Raw genomic sequence first — 15,804 nt, 5'->3', positions numbered from 1 at the left:
GGGCGCTGGGCGCTTCGGGTAAACGAGCGTGGTCCTGTGGGCGTGTCAGGGGGCGGAGCGCCGGTTGAGCCGGAAGCGGCTGGAGGCGAGCACGGGGCAGACGCGGGATAGGAGGGCAGGAGCAGCGGCGGCGTTTTGACGGTCGCCCGGAGGGGGGAACGGGCACTGCTCGGGTCATGGCCGCCGCAGGCACCGAGCGCAGGGCCTTCGCGCACAAAATCAACAGGTGAGAGCCTACCCTGCCCCCCCCCCCCCCCGTACTCGGTGGTGTTCGGGTGCATTAACGATGCCCCGGGCGCGCAGTAACGCCCCCTACCCTCTCACCCCCCTTTCTCCGGACTCTGCTCGGAGACTTTCCTCTTTCCTAGTGGGATCAGAGGCGATGGGGAGAGCGAGCCTAGCACCCTCCCTCCCTCCGATTGCAAGCCCTTTCCCCACGCAGCTCTCCTCCCTCCCGCCCGTGAAACCCTCCCTTCTCTCCCGGGCTGCAGCCTCTGGCTCCTGCTTTTCGTCCTCTTTTTTTTCTCAGTTGCATTGGGTGGGGAGAGGGAAGCTCGGCTTCCTGCCTTTGTTTCCCTCCTGGCCGCTGGCCTTTCTCTCTCACATCCTCTTCCTCTCTGGAGTTTGGGAGGCTGCAGCTCGGACACTCCCCGCACCCCCTGGAGGCTCTCGCTCTCCCAGCAGTAAGGGACTCCCTGGCTGGCAGGCGGCAATGAATTATGCAGGAATGGCAGAGGGGGGGGGGGGGGGGCTCTCCTCTCTCCTCTCTCCTCTCTCCTCTCTCCTCTCGCACCTGCCCAGGTGTGAACTAAGCCAGTGCTCGCAGCAGGCTTCAGCCCTTCCCCTCCTGCAGGTCTCTGTAAACCTTTGGCAGGTGCAGACCTATCCCCCACCTCCCATGCTTTCCTCAGTTCAGATCCTGCTCTCCTCCCTACCACCCCCACTGAAAAGCTGCTCCATGTCCCACTGCCCTTTCTGTAAAGAAATATTTCCTTAGTCTGCCCTCCCCCTTTCACTTTCATATCCCTGACCCTGGCAGTGCCTGAAACAGATGCAGCGGGGCCAGCAGAGCAGAGTGGCATTCGTGAACCAGGACTGGAAGCGGGGATGGCCTGGTGTTAGGCCGTGCCCTGCCTGCCAAGCCAGGGAATCAGACAGGAATATCTGGTTTTCTGTTTCTGCCTCCCCCATGTGACTGCAGCGTCTGCCTTTCTGAACTGCGAGTCCAGGAGCCCTGTCGGCTGCCCAGAGTGTGAGAATGAGGTCTTAATCCTTTCCTTTCGCTACATCGGGTGCGGGGGCACAGACGGTGACAAGGGGCGAGAGAGAGAGAGGTCTTAAGGCAGTAAAAGCTGTGATCGGGGGTGGATGGATCCCCTGTGAGCGACAGGTGCTTGGAGCGCACAGGTGAACCCTGCCCCCAGCACACGCCCAAGATGCAGCCATGTTCCCTGCAGAGCCAGCCCTGCCCCTTTCTTGCTGCTGGGCACAGGCAGTGGGGTTGCTGTGGCTTGCCTATTAAATCTCACGGGTACCAGGGATTTCGGGGGGGGGGTCCTGTTTGCTGAAAATCCTGCCAACATCTCGATGTGGAAAAAGAAGTTTGCTGGCTGGAGGTGATACCCATAGCCGTTGTACCTCCCTCCCATCCCCCTGAGTGGCCCTGCTGGCAGTACTTTTAATAGTGGCGTGATGGGGGTCTGCTGATGTTACCCCTGTGGCCCCTAGGGGCTGACCGAGTTTGCTTGTGATGGGTTTGACAAGTTAAGGAGTTTTTGACAAAGCAGCAGCGGCTGTGGTTGCATGGTACAATAGTTAGTTCTGAGTGGAAACCTGCTCGATTTCATTTCTCGAATGCTTTTCTGTCCAGCGAGAAACGAGGAGCAAATGAAGAAGAGCGCGAGCGAGTGATGCTGCAGGCCACGGGGTAGCCAGGCTGGTACAAGCAGCTCGGTGGTGATGGGAAGAGATCCAGATGATCAGATGTTCTGGGCAGTGGCCTCGCCGGTTTGGATTGTTACAGGGGCTGAACTGGAATCTGGACGCGAGAGCCCGTGCACCTACCTGCCTGAAATGCCGGAGGGCAGTAACTGATCCGGATAAGAAGTGATGCCCTACAGGCGGGCACACTCTCTCTTAACTGGCAGCTGAGGCACATCCTCGGCAGTGTTGCTGATTTTCCGCCGCCGTCTCGCGTGGTTCCCTGTTAGCAGCGCTCCGAAGATCTGTCTCTGGAAGCGAGGTTTTTTTTTTATCAGAGGCTGCATGGAAAAGCAGCCGGAACGACAGATTCCCCCCCTTCAACCTGTCCTGAAAAGATGAGATCAGCTGGCCAGCCTGGCGGAGGTGCCCTTATTCTGTGTTTGAACGATTTGAGTGAGCTCTCGGCTGCTGGTCGGTGTGCGGCTCTGACTGAGGATGGGAGGAATCGGGGTAAATGCAGTGGGTTCAGCCGGAAGAGAGAAACCTCAGAGAATGAGTGAAGGTTTTCCTCCATCCGTCTTTCGCTGGCAGGGAGCTCTAGGTGCATCTCTCGCTGTTTATGGCTAAACGTGGCCTCTCGGGTGTTTTCTGAAACATCATAATCTCAGCCTGACACTCTGTTATGGGTTTCCTTCTCTTTGTAGTTAAATAAAAAGGTCTAGTAGTTAAATAAAAAGGTCTTGCTCAGTATTGAAGCCGAGATCCTTTCCCAGTGCCGTCACTTCTGGCTTTTGTGTCTCTGTCCTTGGCCGGTAAAAGTCACTTCTTGTTTTACGCAGTTACTGCACAGTAAAAATAGACTCCCAGGCTTAGCGCGTGTGTTGTGTGTTTTTTATTGCTTTATCCGATGTTGCGGCAGAAATGGGGGTCCAGGAGTAAAATGAGCCCCCTGTCCCGAGGAGCTCGCTGTCTTGGCGGGGAGGGCGAATGACCGCGGAAATAGGTTGAAGGTCGCTGGCGTGGGGCAGGCTGTGCTCTTGCCTCGGCCGGGCACCCTCGGAGATGGCTCTGAATCCCCTGCATGGGCGGACGGGCCCCGCTACTGCCCGGACCGCTTGTCCCTCTGTTTCCGGTCCCCTCGCCCAGTTTTCTCTCAGCAGTGGCTTTTATGGGAGCGTGGGAGAAACTGTGCGCGGACGTGGCACGGGAGCGGGAGGCTGCGTGTGCAGGAGCAGGCCTGCGATGAACGCCTCGTGCACAGCCACGTTTACTGCATCTGTCCTGGTCTTTAATGAGCATTGGGGCCGGATTCTCTCTCCTCTTTGTTTCCAATCCTTCCAGCTTTACCTCCCCTTCTCGATCTCCTCAGGATTAAAAGCACAGCTGGCTTTGTCCCGGGAGGTGTCCCAGTCCCAGCTGCTGCCCTCCGGGTATGACTTTGTGCTGCGGTTGAGGGTCGCGGGCCGGGCATGGTGATAAATAGCTCTGCCCACTGCTGCGTGGGGAGTTCGTATCAGCAGCTGCTCTTAACTGCTCTGCTTCCAGAAGTCTCCACCATCTGCCCATGCAGAATCCCAGCACTTTCCCCCCACCCCCTGAATAATAATACAGGGAAGCGCTGCGGTCACCTGAGCTCTCGGACGTGCCTTCCCCTTATTGCCCTTCCTTCCAGCTCTCCTCAGGGAGCCATCATGTGCAGCCTTATGCCTTCTCATCCAGCTCTCATCAGGGAGGGATCGGGATGGCCATAGCCCCCAGTACTTCTTCACATGCACGGAGCCTTCCTGGGATTGGGAGCTGGTTTTTGGCCTCTGGGTTGGGTTTTCCCTCTTCCAGGGATGAGATCAGTGGCTTGGCAGTGAGTTGAGGCTTCTCGCGTGGAAGTGCCGAGCTCCGTCTCTTATCTGTCTGACTCACGAGTACATGGGAATAGTTTTGTATTTTGTACATCATGTATCATATCTTTAATCCCGTTGCAAGCCGCTCCGAGCAATCCTTGGGGGGAGTGAGAGGGTAGGGGGGGGGGGGGGAAATGCAAATAGAAAATAGGAATTCTCTGGCGCTCACGGTTGCGTTTCCCAGGAGAGAGATGGTGGGGCAGAGCTGGGGAAACCTCCTCTCCTCTCTGCTCTCGCGCCGCGCGCTGGAGGTCCGAATTACGGCTGGGGAGAGACCTCGGGGGCGAGGAGACTGCGGTTACCAGAGAGTGAACGCAGCACAGGTACCCGAAGGGACAGCGATCCTCCCAGGCACTCGGGGGGAGTATGACTGGAACCCGGAGGGCGCGTGCCGTCTCTGCTGGCTTTCGAAAGTGAAGAGCAGAGTTTGGAGATCCTTCCTTTTGGAAATCTGGATTTCTGTTGGAGGCTGAGTGCCCCCCCCCCCCCCCCAGCTGGATGGTTTCAAACCGTGAATTCAGGACCTGAGGAGAAGTCGCTGGTCTGCGGCACAGGCTGCCGGAGGGGGGGGTGCTCAGTAGTAGGTTGTTGGAGACGTGCAGCCCTTGGGAGCAGAGGCTCACGCCGACGGAGCCATTGTCTCTCGCTAGCTAGAGATGCTGCTGTCCTCCTGTGACCTTCAGCTGTGGAGAGCTCCTTCTGATAGGCTAACGCGACACCTCTCTATTAAGGACACTGGAGTGGAACCAGGATTTTTTTTGCAAACTAATGCAGCATGGCTATGAGAGTGAAAGTCTGTCACTATCAGCTGCTTATGTGAGAATAAGTCGACTGCAGGAAGAACACAGCTTGCGCTTCCTACGCTGTCCTCTCCCTGCAGGATGTGGTGTGTAAAAAAAAAAAAAAAAAAAAAAGTGAGTTTTTTAATGAGTGAATGGCATTGATTTAAACTGGGAGTCGCAGAGTGGGCGCACACACGCCTGGGCATCGCATTTCTACGCTGGGCCTTGTGTCACGGGAGTTAGACCCCTTTTTGTTTGCAGGGTCCCCCCGGGGTTGTGTGGTGGTAGATCGGGTGTCATCTTGTTACACAATAGGCAAATCTCTGTTCCTGGCGCTTTCTGAACACAGGCCAGCAGCTGGCTGGCTCTGCCCCCTGCTCGGGGGGGGGGAGGGGGTAGTGGTGCTCTATGTCCAACCCCCCCCTGTGTTACTTGGCTTGCAAACCACATTGGGTGGGTTAAAGGGGGATGTTAGTTAGCAGCTGGTAGGATTGGCAGCAGGCATGGGAAGGCAGAGGATTTGGGAAGAGAGAGGTCCCATGAGAGGAAACCTAGTGCTCCGTGTGGTGCGTAAGGCACTGCCTGCCCTCGTCTCATTAACGGCACAAGATTAGGGAATCTGGGCAGGGAGGGGGCTGTGTTCTCCCCACTCCCATCCTTGAGCAGGCAGGACAGTGAGAGTGATGACTCCAGTCCCGGTGCTCGGCCATACATCCGTTAAGCGGGCCTCCCTTCCCCAAAGAGCTTACCCGCCTTAGGTCGCTTACTTAAGCGGGTGGATTGGGAAGGTGTTGATGGTACTGGGGTCTGGAAGGTGATGCCAGCCCCCCCCCCCCCCCACACACACACACACACACACACAGTGCTTGCAGGCTGTGCCTCCTGTCCCCAGAATCCTAGGCCAGGGGACGACAGCCTCCGCTTTACACAGGGTGGCACCAGCGGCTGTTCCGGGAGCAGGCGAGCCCCGCGACGGGACGGTGCTGTTTGCAGGAGTCTTTTGTACATGAGAGCGTTTTACAGGGACTAGGCTAAGCCACGGCCGGCCCAGTCCATTCGGACCTTACTGTCAGATTAATCAGCTACACCACAGCAGGTGGTGGTGAATCCCAGAGCATGTAGGTCCCGTCCCTCCCCCTCTCTATCCCTGCCTTCAGGCTGCTGTGGACTGGGACCCTTTAACTCCGTCCCCTGCAGGCCGTCTCCTTCTCTGACCGCTTAGGATTGAAGGTAGGAGGTCTGTAAGTTTATTTATTTATTTTAGTTAGTAAATAAATTCTGTCTCCGTCCCAGGACCGTGGCAGCTGAAGTGAGAAAGCAAGTGTCCCGGGAGTATGGTGGCTCGCCGCAGCTGTCCAAGAAGAGGGGAGGCTGCCAGCAGCTGGTGAGTGCGAGCCCCCCAGGCCCTGAAAACCCGGTCAGCTTCGGGCACGCCGTGGGTCTGCGTGACTCGTCTGTTGCGCACTGTGCGCTGGCTCGGAGGAAGCTTGAGCAGGGACCCTTTCTTAAAAGTCCCGAGTGCCTTATTTTAAACTGCAGCTTCCTTTTACACCTTGGCTGCCCGGACTCCCTGCATTGTTTGGCCGATGAGTGAGTGGCGGGGACGGGACAGAGCTTCGGGTCAGAGGTTACGGGGTGCTGGTGTTGGAGAGCTTAAACTTGGCTAGCTTGCTGGTCTTGGCCCACGCCTCACCCCCCTGTCCGAGATGCAAGGTCACGCTTACCCCCACCCACACAATAAATAAAAACTGGGAATGGGATAATAAAACCCCCCACCTTTTCTGAAATCCCCGGGGCAATCTGCTGCCTTGTGTTCTTGTGGCCTGTCCTGGGGAGGCTACGGCTGCGTCGTGGGATTAACCAGAAGTGATTGCCAAGCCCCTTTCCCCTGTCACCCAGTATGAAAGCAGGGCTGGGACTATGGTGCCCGGGAGCAGGATCTGATGGAGGTTTGGGGGGGGGGGGTGTGTGTGTGTGTGTGTGTGCGCGGGGAGGAACCACCCTCTGAGGCCTGGGTGCTCCTTCCAGCTGCCGGCACAGCTGGATCGGCTGCAGCGACAGAAGACAAAGAAACATGAGCTAATTGCTGTTTGGGTGCCAGTTGCTGGTTTGCGAGGGCGGCGGGGTTTCGGGCTGTTGCAACCTGTGTGCGGGGTGTCTGGATGCCTTTCTCCTTACAGCTGCCCTGCCTGACGGGCTGTGTCTGGGGGGGGGGGGGGGGTGCTGGGTGAGCTGAAGAGGACCGCACCCCTTATTCTGTGTGGGTTTTACCCTCCCGTGACCTGGGACACGCTCTCCCCCGTGACGTCACAGCATCGTGGCGCGTTTCCCTGTGTACGTGATGTCGCCGGGGACGCGCTCGCCCCCACCGCTGCTCCCAGGGGATAACTTTGAAGGAAAGAGAACAAAGTCGACTTAAACGCTCTAATTTACTCCTTGCCGCTGGGTTTTGTCTTGGGGGGGGGGGGGGTAGGGGGGGAAGAAGGGGGGATGCCTCATCCTTTGCCAGTTAACTAGCAGGGACTGACGGTGCTGAAATCCTTCCCCCCATCCCCCTGGGGCAGTTCTGTCTTCTGTTTGCCCGGGCACCCTGCCTCGGGAGCTGCCCTGAGCGCTCCATAGTCCCGAATGCCCATCTCGCTGCTGCCTGCGGGTCCCTTAGGATTACCTAAGGAAGGGGGAGATGGTGGGGGCTGAGTGTAGGTCCTCACCCCGCGCGCTGCTGCCCGCAGGTCCCGCTCTACTGAGGTGGTGGAGCCCGTGGACCTTCGAAGATTACCTGGACGCTCAACCCGCCGCGCCGAGCCGGGCCATCTCCGGGAGGTGATGGAGTTCCCCGCCGATGACATCGAGGTGAACACGAGCCCACGGGAGAGCCGAACCCTGGAGCCGGGACATCCCCGAGGAAGGGTAGGGCGCCTCTTGGCGTTGCGCCCGAGCTGAGCGGTTATCGCTCGTCGTCTGAGTATCTCTCTCTTTTTTTTTAATCTCTGCTGGCTCAGGAGTTTCTCGTGTGGGGAAATCAGAAAAAAAAAACGCCAGCCGTGCTTCTCGCGCAAACGCACGTCCCCCGCGTTCATTCCCCCCCACCCCCCACCCCCCCCCCCCCCCGCACGCGCTTTCTCGTGATCGCTGCCTGTGGCTTTCTCCCGTAGGAAACTGGGACGCTCGGGTGAGAGACGCTCTGCAGGTCTACACCGATGACTGGGTCACCATTCGGAGGAAGTAGGTGGCAAGGGGACGGGATGGGGGGGTGGGCGCGAGATGCGCGTGCCCCACCCCCTCGTACCGCTGACTCTGCAGCTTCCCTCCCCCAGGTACCAGGGTCTGAGCCCCATGTACGGCCCGCACACGGCGGAGAAACAGCGAGACCGTCAGAAGGGGCTGGCGCGGCAGGCCGTACGAGCTGGACGAAGCGCGGAGGAGAGGGGGGAGCCCAGGACGACTCGGTGAGACTGGGGGAGGGAAGTATGGGGTGGCCGGGGCTACGGGGCTCAGTAGTAGGGCAGTCCCCTGCTAATGCCGGGCGCCCTTTCCCGGCAGGAACGAGGTGAAGCGACGCTCGGTGTCACCTGGACGACACGCCCCGGGGGAGCTGGGCCTCCAGCAATCTTCGACATGAAGAACTCCACGACCGGATTCCCTGCTCCCCGCCTTGGCTGGAGCGGCCGCGGCCATGGAGGAGAACCGGACTACAGGAACAGGGAGATGAGGAAGGAGAACCGGCACGGGAGATCATGTCCCTCTTCCCGGCTCCCGACGAGGTGAGGCGCTCTCCCCCCCCCCCCCGGGGCAAGGCCTCGCGCACTCTCTCGCGCACTCTCTCGCGCACTCTCTCACACGATCACCTCCATCTCTGTGTTGCAGGATGAGGCAGTGGAGCGCTGCTCCGTGCCCGAAATCACCAAAGAAACATTTGGACAGAGGATCCTGGTGGAAGTGCCTGTCTCTGAAGTAAGTCGCCTCGATTAGTGCTTCTGCCTGTCGTTGCAGGCGCGACCGTGCCGTGGCCTGCAGGCCCCTCCGGGTATCTGGTGGCCGTAGCACTATCCCTAGTGCTCTTTCACTTAGGATCCAGGCTGTTCTTGTTTTTGTGTGGTTTTTTTTTTTAATGTCTTTGTTAAAGTCATTTTTAAAAGCGCACAGCACTGAGGTTATTTAATCCAGCAATCGTGTTCTAGCACATCTACGAGCAGACAAACGTATGAAACAGCTAGAAACTACCCCAATCTTTCCCTAACCTCCCTCTCCTATCCCTTCACCCTCCAGCAGCAATGCTGGATTCTTCTTCTGTTTGCAGAGTTTTAGGGGCTCTGCCTGTTTATACTATTTTTTAGTGGCCTCTCCTTTTTCTTCTCCTTCCCAGGTTTGAGATAGAAATCGAGCCCATCTTCGGCATCCTGGCGCTGTACGACATGCGAGAGAAGAAAAAGGCGAAGTTCCTGGGAGGCTCGGGGTGCAGGTTCTGTAAAAATCCTCTCTCTATCGCCTCGGCCCGAGCTGCCAGTGACGCGTCTCTCTCTCCCCCTTTTCCTGCAGGTTTCGGAGAATTTCTACTTCGACCTGAACTCGGAGCCGGTGAAAGGGATGCTGCAGGGCCACGGCGCGCACCCAGCCATCTCCACGCTGGCCAGGTCGGCCGTCTTCTCCATCAGCTACCCCTCGCCCGAGATCTTCCTGGTGATTAAGGTAGGGCCCACCGTCGCTTTCAGTGGAAAGGCGCTGCCCCGTGTGTGTGTGTGTGGGGGGGGGGTGGTGGTCCCAGCCCTGGAAACACCCCGGAGCGAGTCTGGGGTCCCGCTCTTCCCTCTCTCCTCTCTTTCTCTCTCTCTCAGCTGGAGAAGGTGCTGCAGCAGGGGGACATCGGCGAGTGCTGTGAGCCCTACCTGGTGCTGAAGGAGTCCGATGCTTGCAAAGTAAGTGAAGCAATGGCCCCTTTCCCTCTCCATTAGTGACCCCACCCTCCTCCTCCAGCTGGTGTCAGCGTGTGGCGCCCTCCACCTCCCCCCCCCTGGTGAGGATTTTTATGTTTCAGGGCTGGGGGGTGTCCGGGTTTATGCACTGCTGAGTGTGAGTGTGAGCCGCCCTCCCTCCCTCCTCTTCCTCCTCAGAACAGAGAGAAGCTGGAGAAGCTGCGGGGGCAGGCGGAGCAGTTCTGTGCCCGGCTGGGGAGGTACCGGATGCCCTTCGCCTGGACCGCCATCCACCTCATGAACATCGTCAGCAGCGCCGGCAGCCTGGAGAGGGGCGACTCGGACTCGGAGAGCGGTAACAGCAGGGTGGGGGGGGGGGGACGGGGACAGCCTGGCGCAGGAAGCGGGGCTCGGTCCCCCCCCCGGCGGCAGAGCCTTTCTCACCCGCAGCCGTGGTTCAGGGACGTCGCCCCCTGCACCCGAGCCTCTTCCCAGTAAACGTGTCTGGTACCGGATTTTGGATCCGGGCGCCCTGGTGGGTCTGCACGGTGCGATGGGGTTGGCGCTTGCTTGGGGGGGGGGGGTGAGGTGGGTGCCTCCTGCTCCTATCACGAGGGACTGAAAATCGGGAAAATGCTCTCCATGCGTCCTGGCAGCCAAAGGGGGGGGGAGAGAGAGAGACCCCTGCATTTCCTGGCCCAGGCCGTGCGTTAATAAATTCCCGAGGGAGGTCTCGGCATTTCAGGGCAAACAGGTACCACGCGTTGCATGCGGCTCTTGACGCCCGGCTTTCGCTTGCAGAACGGAAGGGGACGTGGAACGAGCGGAAGAGGAAGACGCTGGATCGCATGAGCCTGGGCGACGAGGCCTGCAGCTTCACCACTTCCGGCCGGCCACGCTCACAGTCACCAACTTCTTCAAGCAGGTACCGGAGGAGGAGAGGCTTCTCCCACCTGGGACCGCATTGATGCTGTCACCCCCCCCCGTGTCTCTCACTCTCCCCATTCCCCTCTCCCAGCCCTCTCTCTCTCTCTCTCTCTCTCTCGCTCTCCCATTCCCCTCTCCGCTGTCGTGGCCCCTGCAGCAGCCTCTCTCTCTCTCTATCTCTCTTCTCTGGCCCTTTCTGCAGGAAGGGGATCGCCTGAGCGACGAGGACCTGTACAAGTTCCTGGCAGACATGCGGCGACCTTCCTCCGTCCTGCGGCGGCTGCGGCCGGTCACAGGTGAGGGCCGGGGAGGGACCCCTGGTTGCCCCCCGCATGTTGCGCCGTCTCCCGGCTGACCCCCTCCCTGCTGTCTTTTTTTTTTTCTCTTGCAGCGCAGCTGAAAATCGATATCTCGCCGGCGCCCGAGAGCCCCCTACTACTGCCTGTCCCCGCAGCTCCTGCACGTGAAACCCTACCCCGACCCCCGAGTCCGGCCCACCAAGGAGATCCTGGAGTTCCCCGCCCGGGAGGTCTACGTCCCCTGCATCAGCTACAGGTGAGGCCCAGGGACGGGATCCTGCTCCTGCCAGGTCCCTAAAACCCCCCCCCCCCCGGCCCGGCGACTCCTTCAGCGCCGCGAGCAGGGGATTTATTGTCTCTGATTTTTCTAGTCGTCTCCTTGGTCCCCTCCCTTGGGGGTGGACAGATGGGGGGGGGGGGGGGATAGCTTGCCACTTTGATCTTGTTCCACTTTTCCAGGGCTGTCGCTCATCAGTGCAGTAGCCAGGGGCGGGGAGCGAGATGTGTTGGGGGGGGGGGACGACACGGACTCCTTCCTGTCAGCGAGAGGACAGAGCTGCGATGCACTGCGGTTCTGTATAGGAGTTAAAGCTCCCTCTCTCTCAGCCACGCACGTCCCGGCAGACGTTAATTTACGCTTTTATTTAACTCTCTGCCCCCATCTCCGGCGCATTCCCAGACCCGTGCACGTCCTTCCCACGTACAGTGTGCAAAAGTTCCCCCCCGTGTCTCTGCTTTTGTCCTCCGTGCGCGGGGCCCAGCACTGCCCACGCTCTTCCGTGTGGCATTGGAGAAATATATATAGCAGGGAGGTGCGCGTGGGTGGGTCCTGGAGGTCATGGCAGCGCCCCTCTGGGTGGGGGAGAGTCACTGGCCCTCTTCTGATGCTCTCGACGCTCATTGCTCGCCGTCTCGGCCCTCTGCAGCTTGTTTTAGGCAGCGTGTGGCGTGGTGGGGTGGTGGGGGGAGCTGGTAGCTGGGTGTGAGCGTGAGTTATCCTCGCGTCGCCTCACATCTGCTGGCTCTCCATCTGAAAGCAGAGAAGGAAGAACGGCATCGCAGAGATCGAGCACAAAACAGCCTGTGTGGTGGTGGTGGGGGCGGGACGGGACGCTCGCCTGCGTGAAATAGGGACAGAGCAGGGCTTTCCCCGCATCTCTCCCGCTGACTCAGGTTTCTGGGATATTCCCAGTGAATGTGTGGGAGTTCAGATTTTGCACACAGAGTCTCCGTTATGGGAATGGGTGTCTGCCTGTCTGGATTATTCACCGTGGCTCTCCTGGCCGGCTGGGAAAGTCACCGGGACGGGTGTGGGAAGGCCTGGGCTGTGAGATCTGCAGATCTGGATTCCAATCCCACCGCTCCCACCAAGGGTTCCCGTTCCTCTCCTCCTACCGATCGCTCTGTGTGCGCAACGGAGTTTCAGCTCAATCGAAGCTCCACCTCCGCTTGGTACAAGACCACGCACGGAGCACCTGATGGCAGAGACATTTCGGCCAGAAAACTGTTTCTCCCCCTGGCTTTTTTGAGGCGCGGTTGGAATAGCAAAGCGATCGGTTGGCGGGCGTTCGGGATTCTGGGAGTCCCGTGTCCCCCCCCCATTCCCTGCCTCCCCGTACGGTATCCGGAGGCTCCTGCGCCCTTATGGCCAGGCCTGGGCTGCTCGCGTGCGCTCCTCCTGCCAGGGGCTCGCTCTCTCTCTCACCTGTTGCTTCACCTGCGCCAGGTGCGCTCTCTGCCGCTCCATCTGCCTCTGCTGCCGCCGGACCGTGGCCCTCAGGTATCGGAGAGTGACGCCCTGCCGCTCCGCCCGGGCCTGCAAGGTGAGACAGCCGGCAGCACTGATCAGTTCCCTGCACCGAGGTGAAATGGCTTAACCTGACTGGAGTTAACGCTGCCGGGGGGTGGGGGGGAGCGCTCTTACTCTGAGGGCGGACAGGCAGTCGGGATCCTGCCCCGCTGGCCGCCACCTCAGGCCGCCGACCCGGCTCTCCAGCCTCCCCACGTGCTCCTGCAGGCTCCTCTGCCCTTCCAGCACGCCCCGGAGCGCTCTGTGGATGCCCAGAGATGTCAGCCGCATCGCTGTCTCCTCGGACTGATTATGTATTAAAATAGAAAAAAAACAAAAACCACAGAGAAAAGTGAAACATGAATTTCCAGACCCCTGTCCTGGTCTGAGGCTCCTCACGACCTTTCACTCCCTGCCCAGGCCAAGGAAGAGATAATCCAGATTTATTCCTCGCTGGGGACGAGGATCCTGCTCGGCTTCCGCCAGCAGATGTGAGCTTTTTATTTTCTTAGTGATTGCCAAAGGAAGAGAGAACACAAATCCCAGTTCACCCAGGAGGAGGTCCTGAGATTCTGCGACGGTTGCTTTTTTTTTTTTGCTATGGAAAAATACAAAACTTTGATTCGCAATCCAAAAACAAAGGGAAACGGGCTCAGGAGGGGCTGAGAGGAAACTCCCAGAGGGTTAAATTTCCCCCCCCCCCCCCCCAAAAAAAAAAGCAAATCCCAGGTCGGGACCCTCTCTCTCTCTCTCTGTAAAGCACTGCCCGGGAAGGGACGGCACGAGCATCTCAAAGGGACAGCCAGACCCTCCGGTGCCTCCTTCCCGAGAATCGGAGCGGGGAGATGCTCGGACCCTCCCGGGGGAGATGTTACCAGGGAAGGGGAACTGTGGACCCCCCCCCCCCCCCCCCCCAGGGGAACCAGACCTCACCCCCATGGATTTCTGCCTCTCTGGGGGGCAGTCTGTACCCTTTTTCTCCCCTGGTGCCCGGATCAGCCTCAGGGACAGCCTTTGCCCTTGGAATGGGGTCTGGGAAGGTTTGCACAGCTGCGGTTTTTTTTTCAATTTATTTGTGTTTTGTTTTGGTTTGGGGGTTTTTTTTTTTTTTTTTTGGGAGGGGCAGCCTATTCTGCTGGGACGCCTCTCTCTCTCTCCTCTCTTCCGCGTTGAAGGAAACGCCCGACCGGCGGCCACCCACCTGCAGCCTGCTGACGACGGCCTTCAGCTGCCGCCCCGCCTGCCTGGCCCCCAGCGCCTCCCCGGCCAGGGCCCTCAGGCTCTGGTTGCTGCCCTGCAGGCGGCGCAGCGCTCTCCGGATCTTGCCCGCCGTGCCCTCGAGGTTCTCCCGCAGCGCCTGGCTGAACTGCAGCACCCCGTAGATCAGCACGTCCACCTCCTCCTGCTGCGCCCTGCCCGCGGCGCGGGCAGCGGGCAGGGCGAGGCCGGCAGCGCCAGGAGGAGGAGGCGGTCAGCATGGCTTCCTTCCAGCAGCAAGAGAGCGGCGGGCGTGCTCCGGGGGGTCCTCTCACCCGGGAACTGAGTGCTCTCTTCTCTCCGCTGCCCCTTCCGGGTGCTACCGGGAGTGGTGGAGGGGTGGGTGTGGGCGGTGCGGTGGGTGTGAGGGCTGTTTATCCCCACAGCTCTCCAATGTTTGGGTCCCACTCCTCCTCTTCTGATAAATCTTTAACTCGCCGGCCGCGGCGGTGCTGGAGCTCTGTGCTGGATGGAAGGCGTTGTGCAAGGAACAGGTGACAGCAGTGTTGCGTCAGGGGCCCATCAGGTGCTGTGCAAACCTTCCAGTTCTGTTTTTTTTTTCTTTTTAATAAATGTATCCCATCCGTCACATTATCCTGCCTGGCTGCAAGTTTCTGCATTTTGCCCGGGTCTCCTCTGGCAGTCTCTCTTTTTGCAGCATGAATAATATCCGTGTGCCTGTGTGGCGTTTCTTGCAGGCGTGCACCCGCCTCCGTGTGTCTGAGGAGGCCTGATCCCGCGTGAGAACTGAGGTCTTGACATGCACAGAGTTATTATTAACCCCATGCACTGGAGCTGGAGAGAAGGGTGAATGGGGGGGGGGAGGGGGATTCCTTCTTTCTGCTGCCTCCCACTTCTCCTCCTCCTCCGTCCGTGCCAGGCTCATCGCCCCATCCCTGTGTCCTAATTTCAGCCGCCCTCTGTCCCCCTCCCCTGCGGCTTCTCTGGGACTGTGTGATTATGTAATGAGATAACGAGCCGGGGCCTTCTCCGGGCACGGCTGCTACTGCCCCCCTCCCACAACAGACCAGAACCGATGGCCGTGCCTGCACCCTAAAGACGGCTGCGACTCCGATTCTGTGCTGCGGCTGTGACACGGGGGCGGCCGTCTTGCGCACTGATGACGTCGTCGGCGACAGGCAGCCCGCCTCGCCCTGGCTTGTGGGTCTTGCTTTCGCTTTTTTTGCTGGTGCTTGCCCCGGACCTTTCTCTGGAAATCTTGGATAATTTATCCCGAAGGCGGGCACGGAAGCGAACGGTAACGCCGCCCCTTTCTCTCTGCGGCGGGACGTAGCGATGTCGCCAGGGACGTCCCCCCCCCCCCCCCCGGAAATGAAATGGCTCCCTGCGTGTGTTTTTTTCCTTCGAATCCTAAAAGCCCGAAGCTGTGTTGGTTCTGACGGCCCTATAGCCCGCTTTCTTCCGCCGTGCGCCTCTAACGGGATGAGGTGCAGAGTGCGTCCGGCTGCTCTGCGAGACCCTTTGCGCTGTGCGACGTCGGCCTCTGTACTGGTGAAGCATCGAAGCGGACCAGGAAGCTCAGGCTGCGCTCTGTGCGTGGGGGACGGCCCCGGGGTGATCAGATCCGATGTCCTTTTGTGTAATTTTCCCCCTATCATCTGGAAAGGACCAGCGCCTCCCGTGCCTCCGATTCCCTCGCGGCTCTGCAGCGATAGATTGCGTGAATGGTAAAACAGCTAAACGTGACTTGTATTTTTTTATCTTAAACGGGTAAAAGTGGAGAGCTGCGAGCTGGCGTCCCACTCCTCCCTTCCCAGTGAAAGAGCTTTCCGAAGGGTGCAAAGTTCCTGTCTGCTCGCAGACGACCTTGCCTGGGGAGGGAGGGTTAGTGCTGCTGCTTTGTGACCCGGTCATCCTGTCTGTGTGTACTGACCGAGTTGCGTGTTTTTTGTTAGCACAGGGCTTTCTGTCACCTCAGCATGGGGATTTATGCCAATGATGTCTTTCCCCTTCCTGAGGTGATGATGGAATGCTGATGTGTCTCTCTCTCCCTTA

At 59.3% G+C, this 15,804-nt stretch overlaps 1 protein-coding gene, 1 long non-coding RNA gene and 1 pseudogene across 2 annotated transcripts; 2 read left to right on the top strand and 1 right to left on the bottom strand.

Moving 5' to 3' along the window:
- Window positions 1–7,345, top strand: LOC115081219. Its single transcript, XR_003853749.1, has 3 exons — window positions 1–226; window positions 5,897–5,987; window positions 7,336–7,345. It is a non-coding gene; the product is annotated as an uncharacterized LOC115081219 (long non-coding RNA).
- A 728-nt stretch (window positions 7,346–8,073) lies between these two features.
- LOC115080406 lies at window positions 8,074–11,017 on the top strand (annotated as a pseudogene).
- A 585-nt stretch (window positions 11,018–11,602) lies between these two features.
- LOC115080785 (angiopoietin-like protein 8) lies at window positions 11,603–13,967 on the bottom strand. Its single transcript, XM_029585192.1, has 4 exons — window positions 13,733–13,967; window positions 12,667–12,837; window positions 12,448–12,558; window positions 11,603–11,772 (listed from the first exon to the last, which is right to left on the bottom strand). The coding sequence occupies exons 2-4, from the start codon at window positions 12,820–12,822 to the stop codon at window positions 11,752–11,754; spliced, it is 288 nt and encodes a 95-aa protein (XP_029441052.1). The 5' UTR covers window positions 12,823–12,837; window positions 13,733–13,967; the 3' UTR covers window positions 11,603–11,751.
- Between the last annotated feature and the right edge of the window lie 1,837 nt (window positions 13,968–15,804).

Source organism: Rhinatrema bivittatum, chromosome 19, assembly GCF_901001135.1.
Source record: "Rhinatrema bivittatum chromosome 19, aRhiBiv1.1, whole genome shotgun sequence".
NCBI lineage: Eukaryota > Metazoa > Chordata > Amphibia > Gymnophiona > Rhinatrematidae > Rhinatrema > Rhinatrema bivittatum.
Note: the sequence above shows the minus strand (reverse complement) of the source record. Positions and strands in the feature narration are given on the sequence as shown.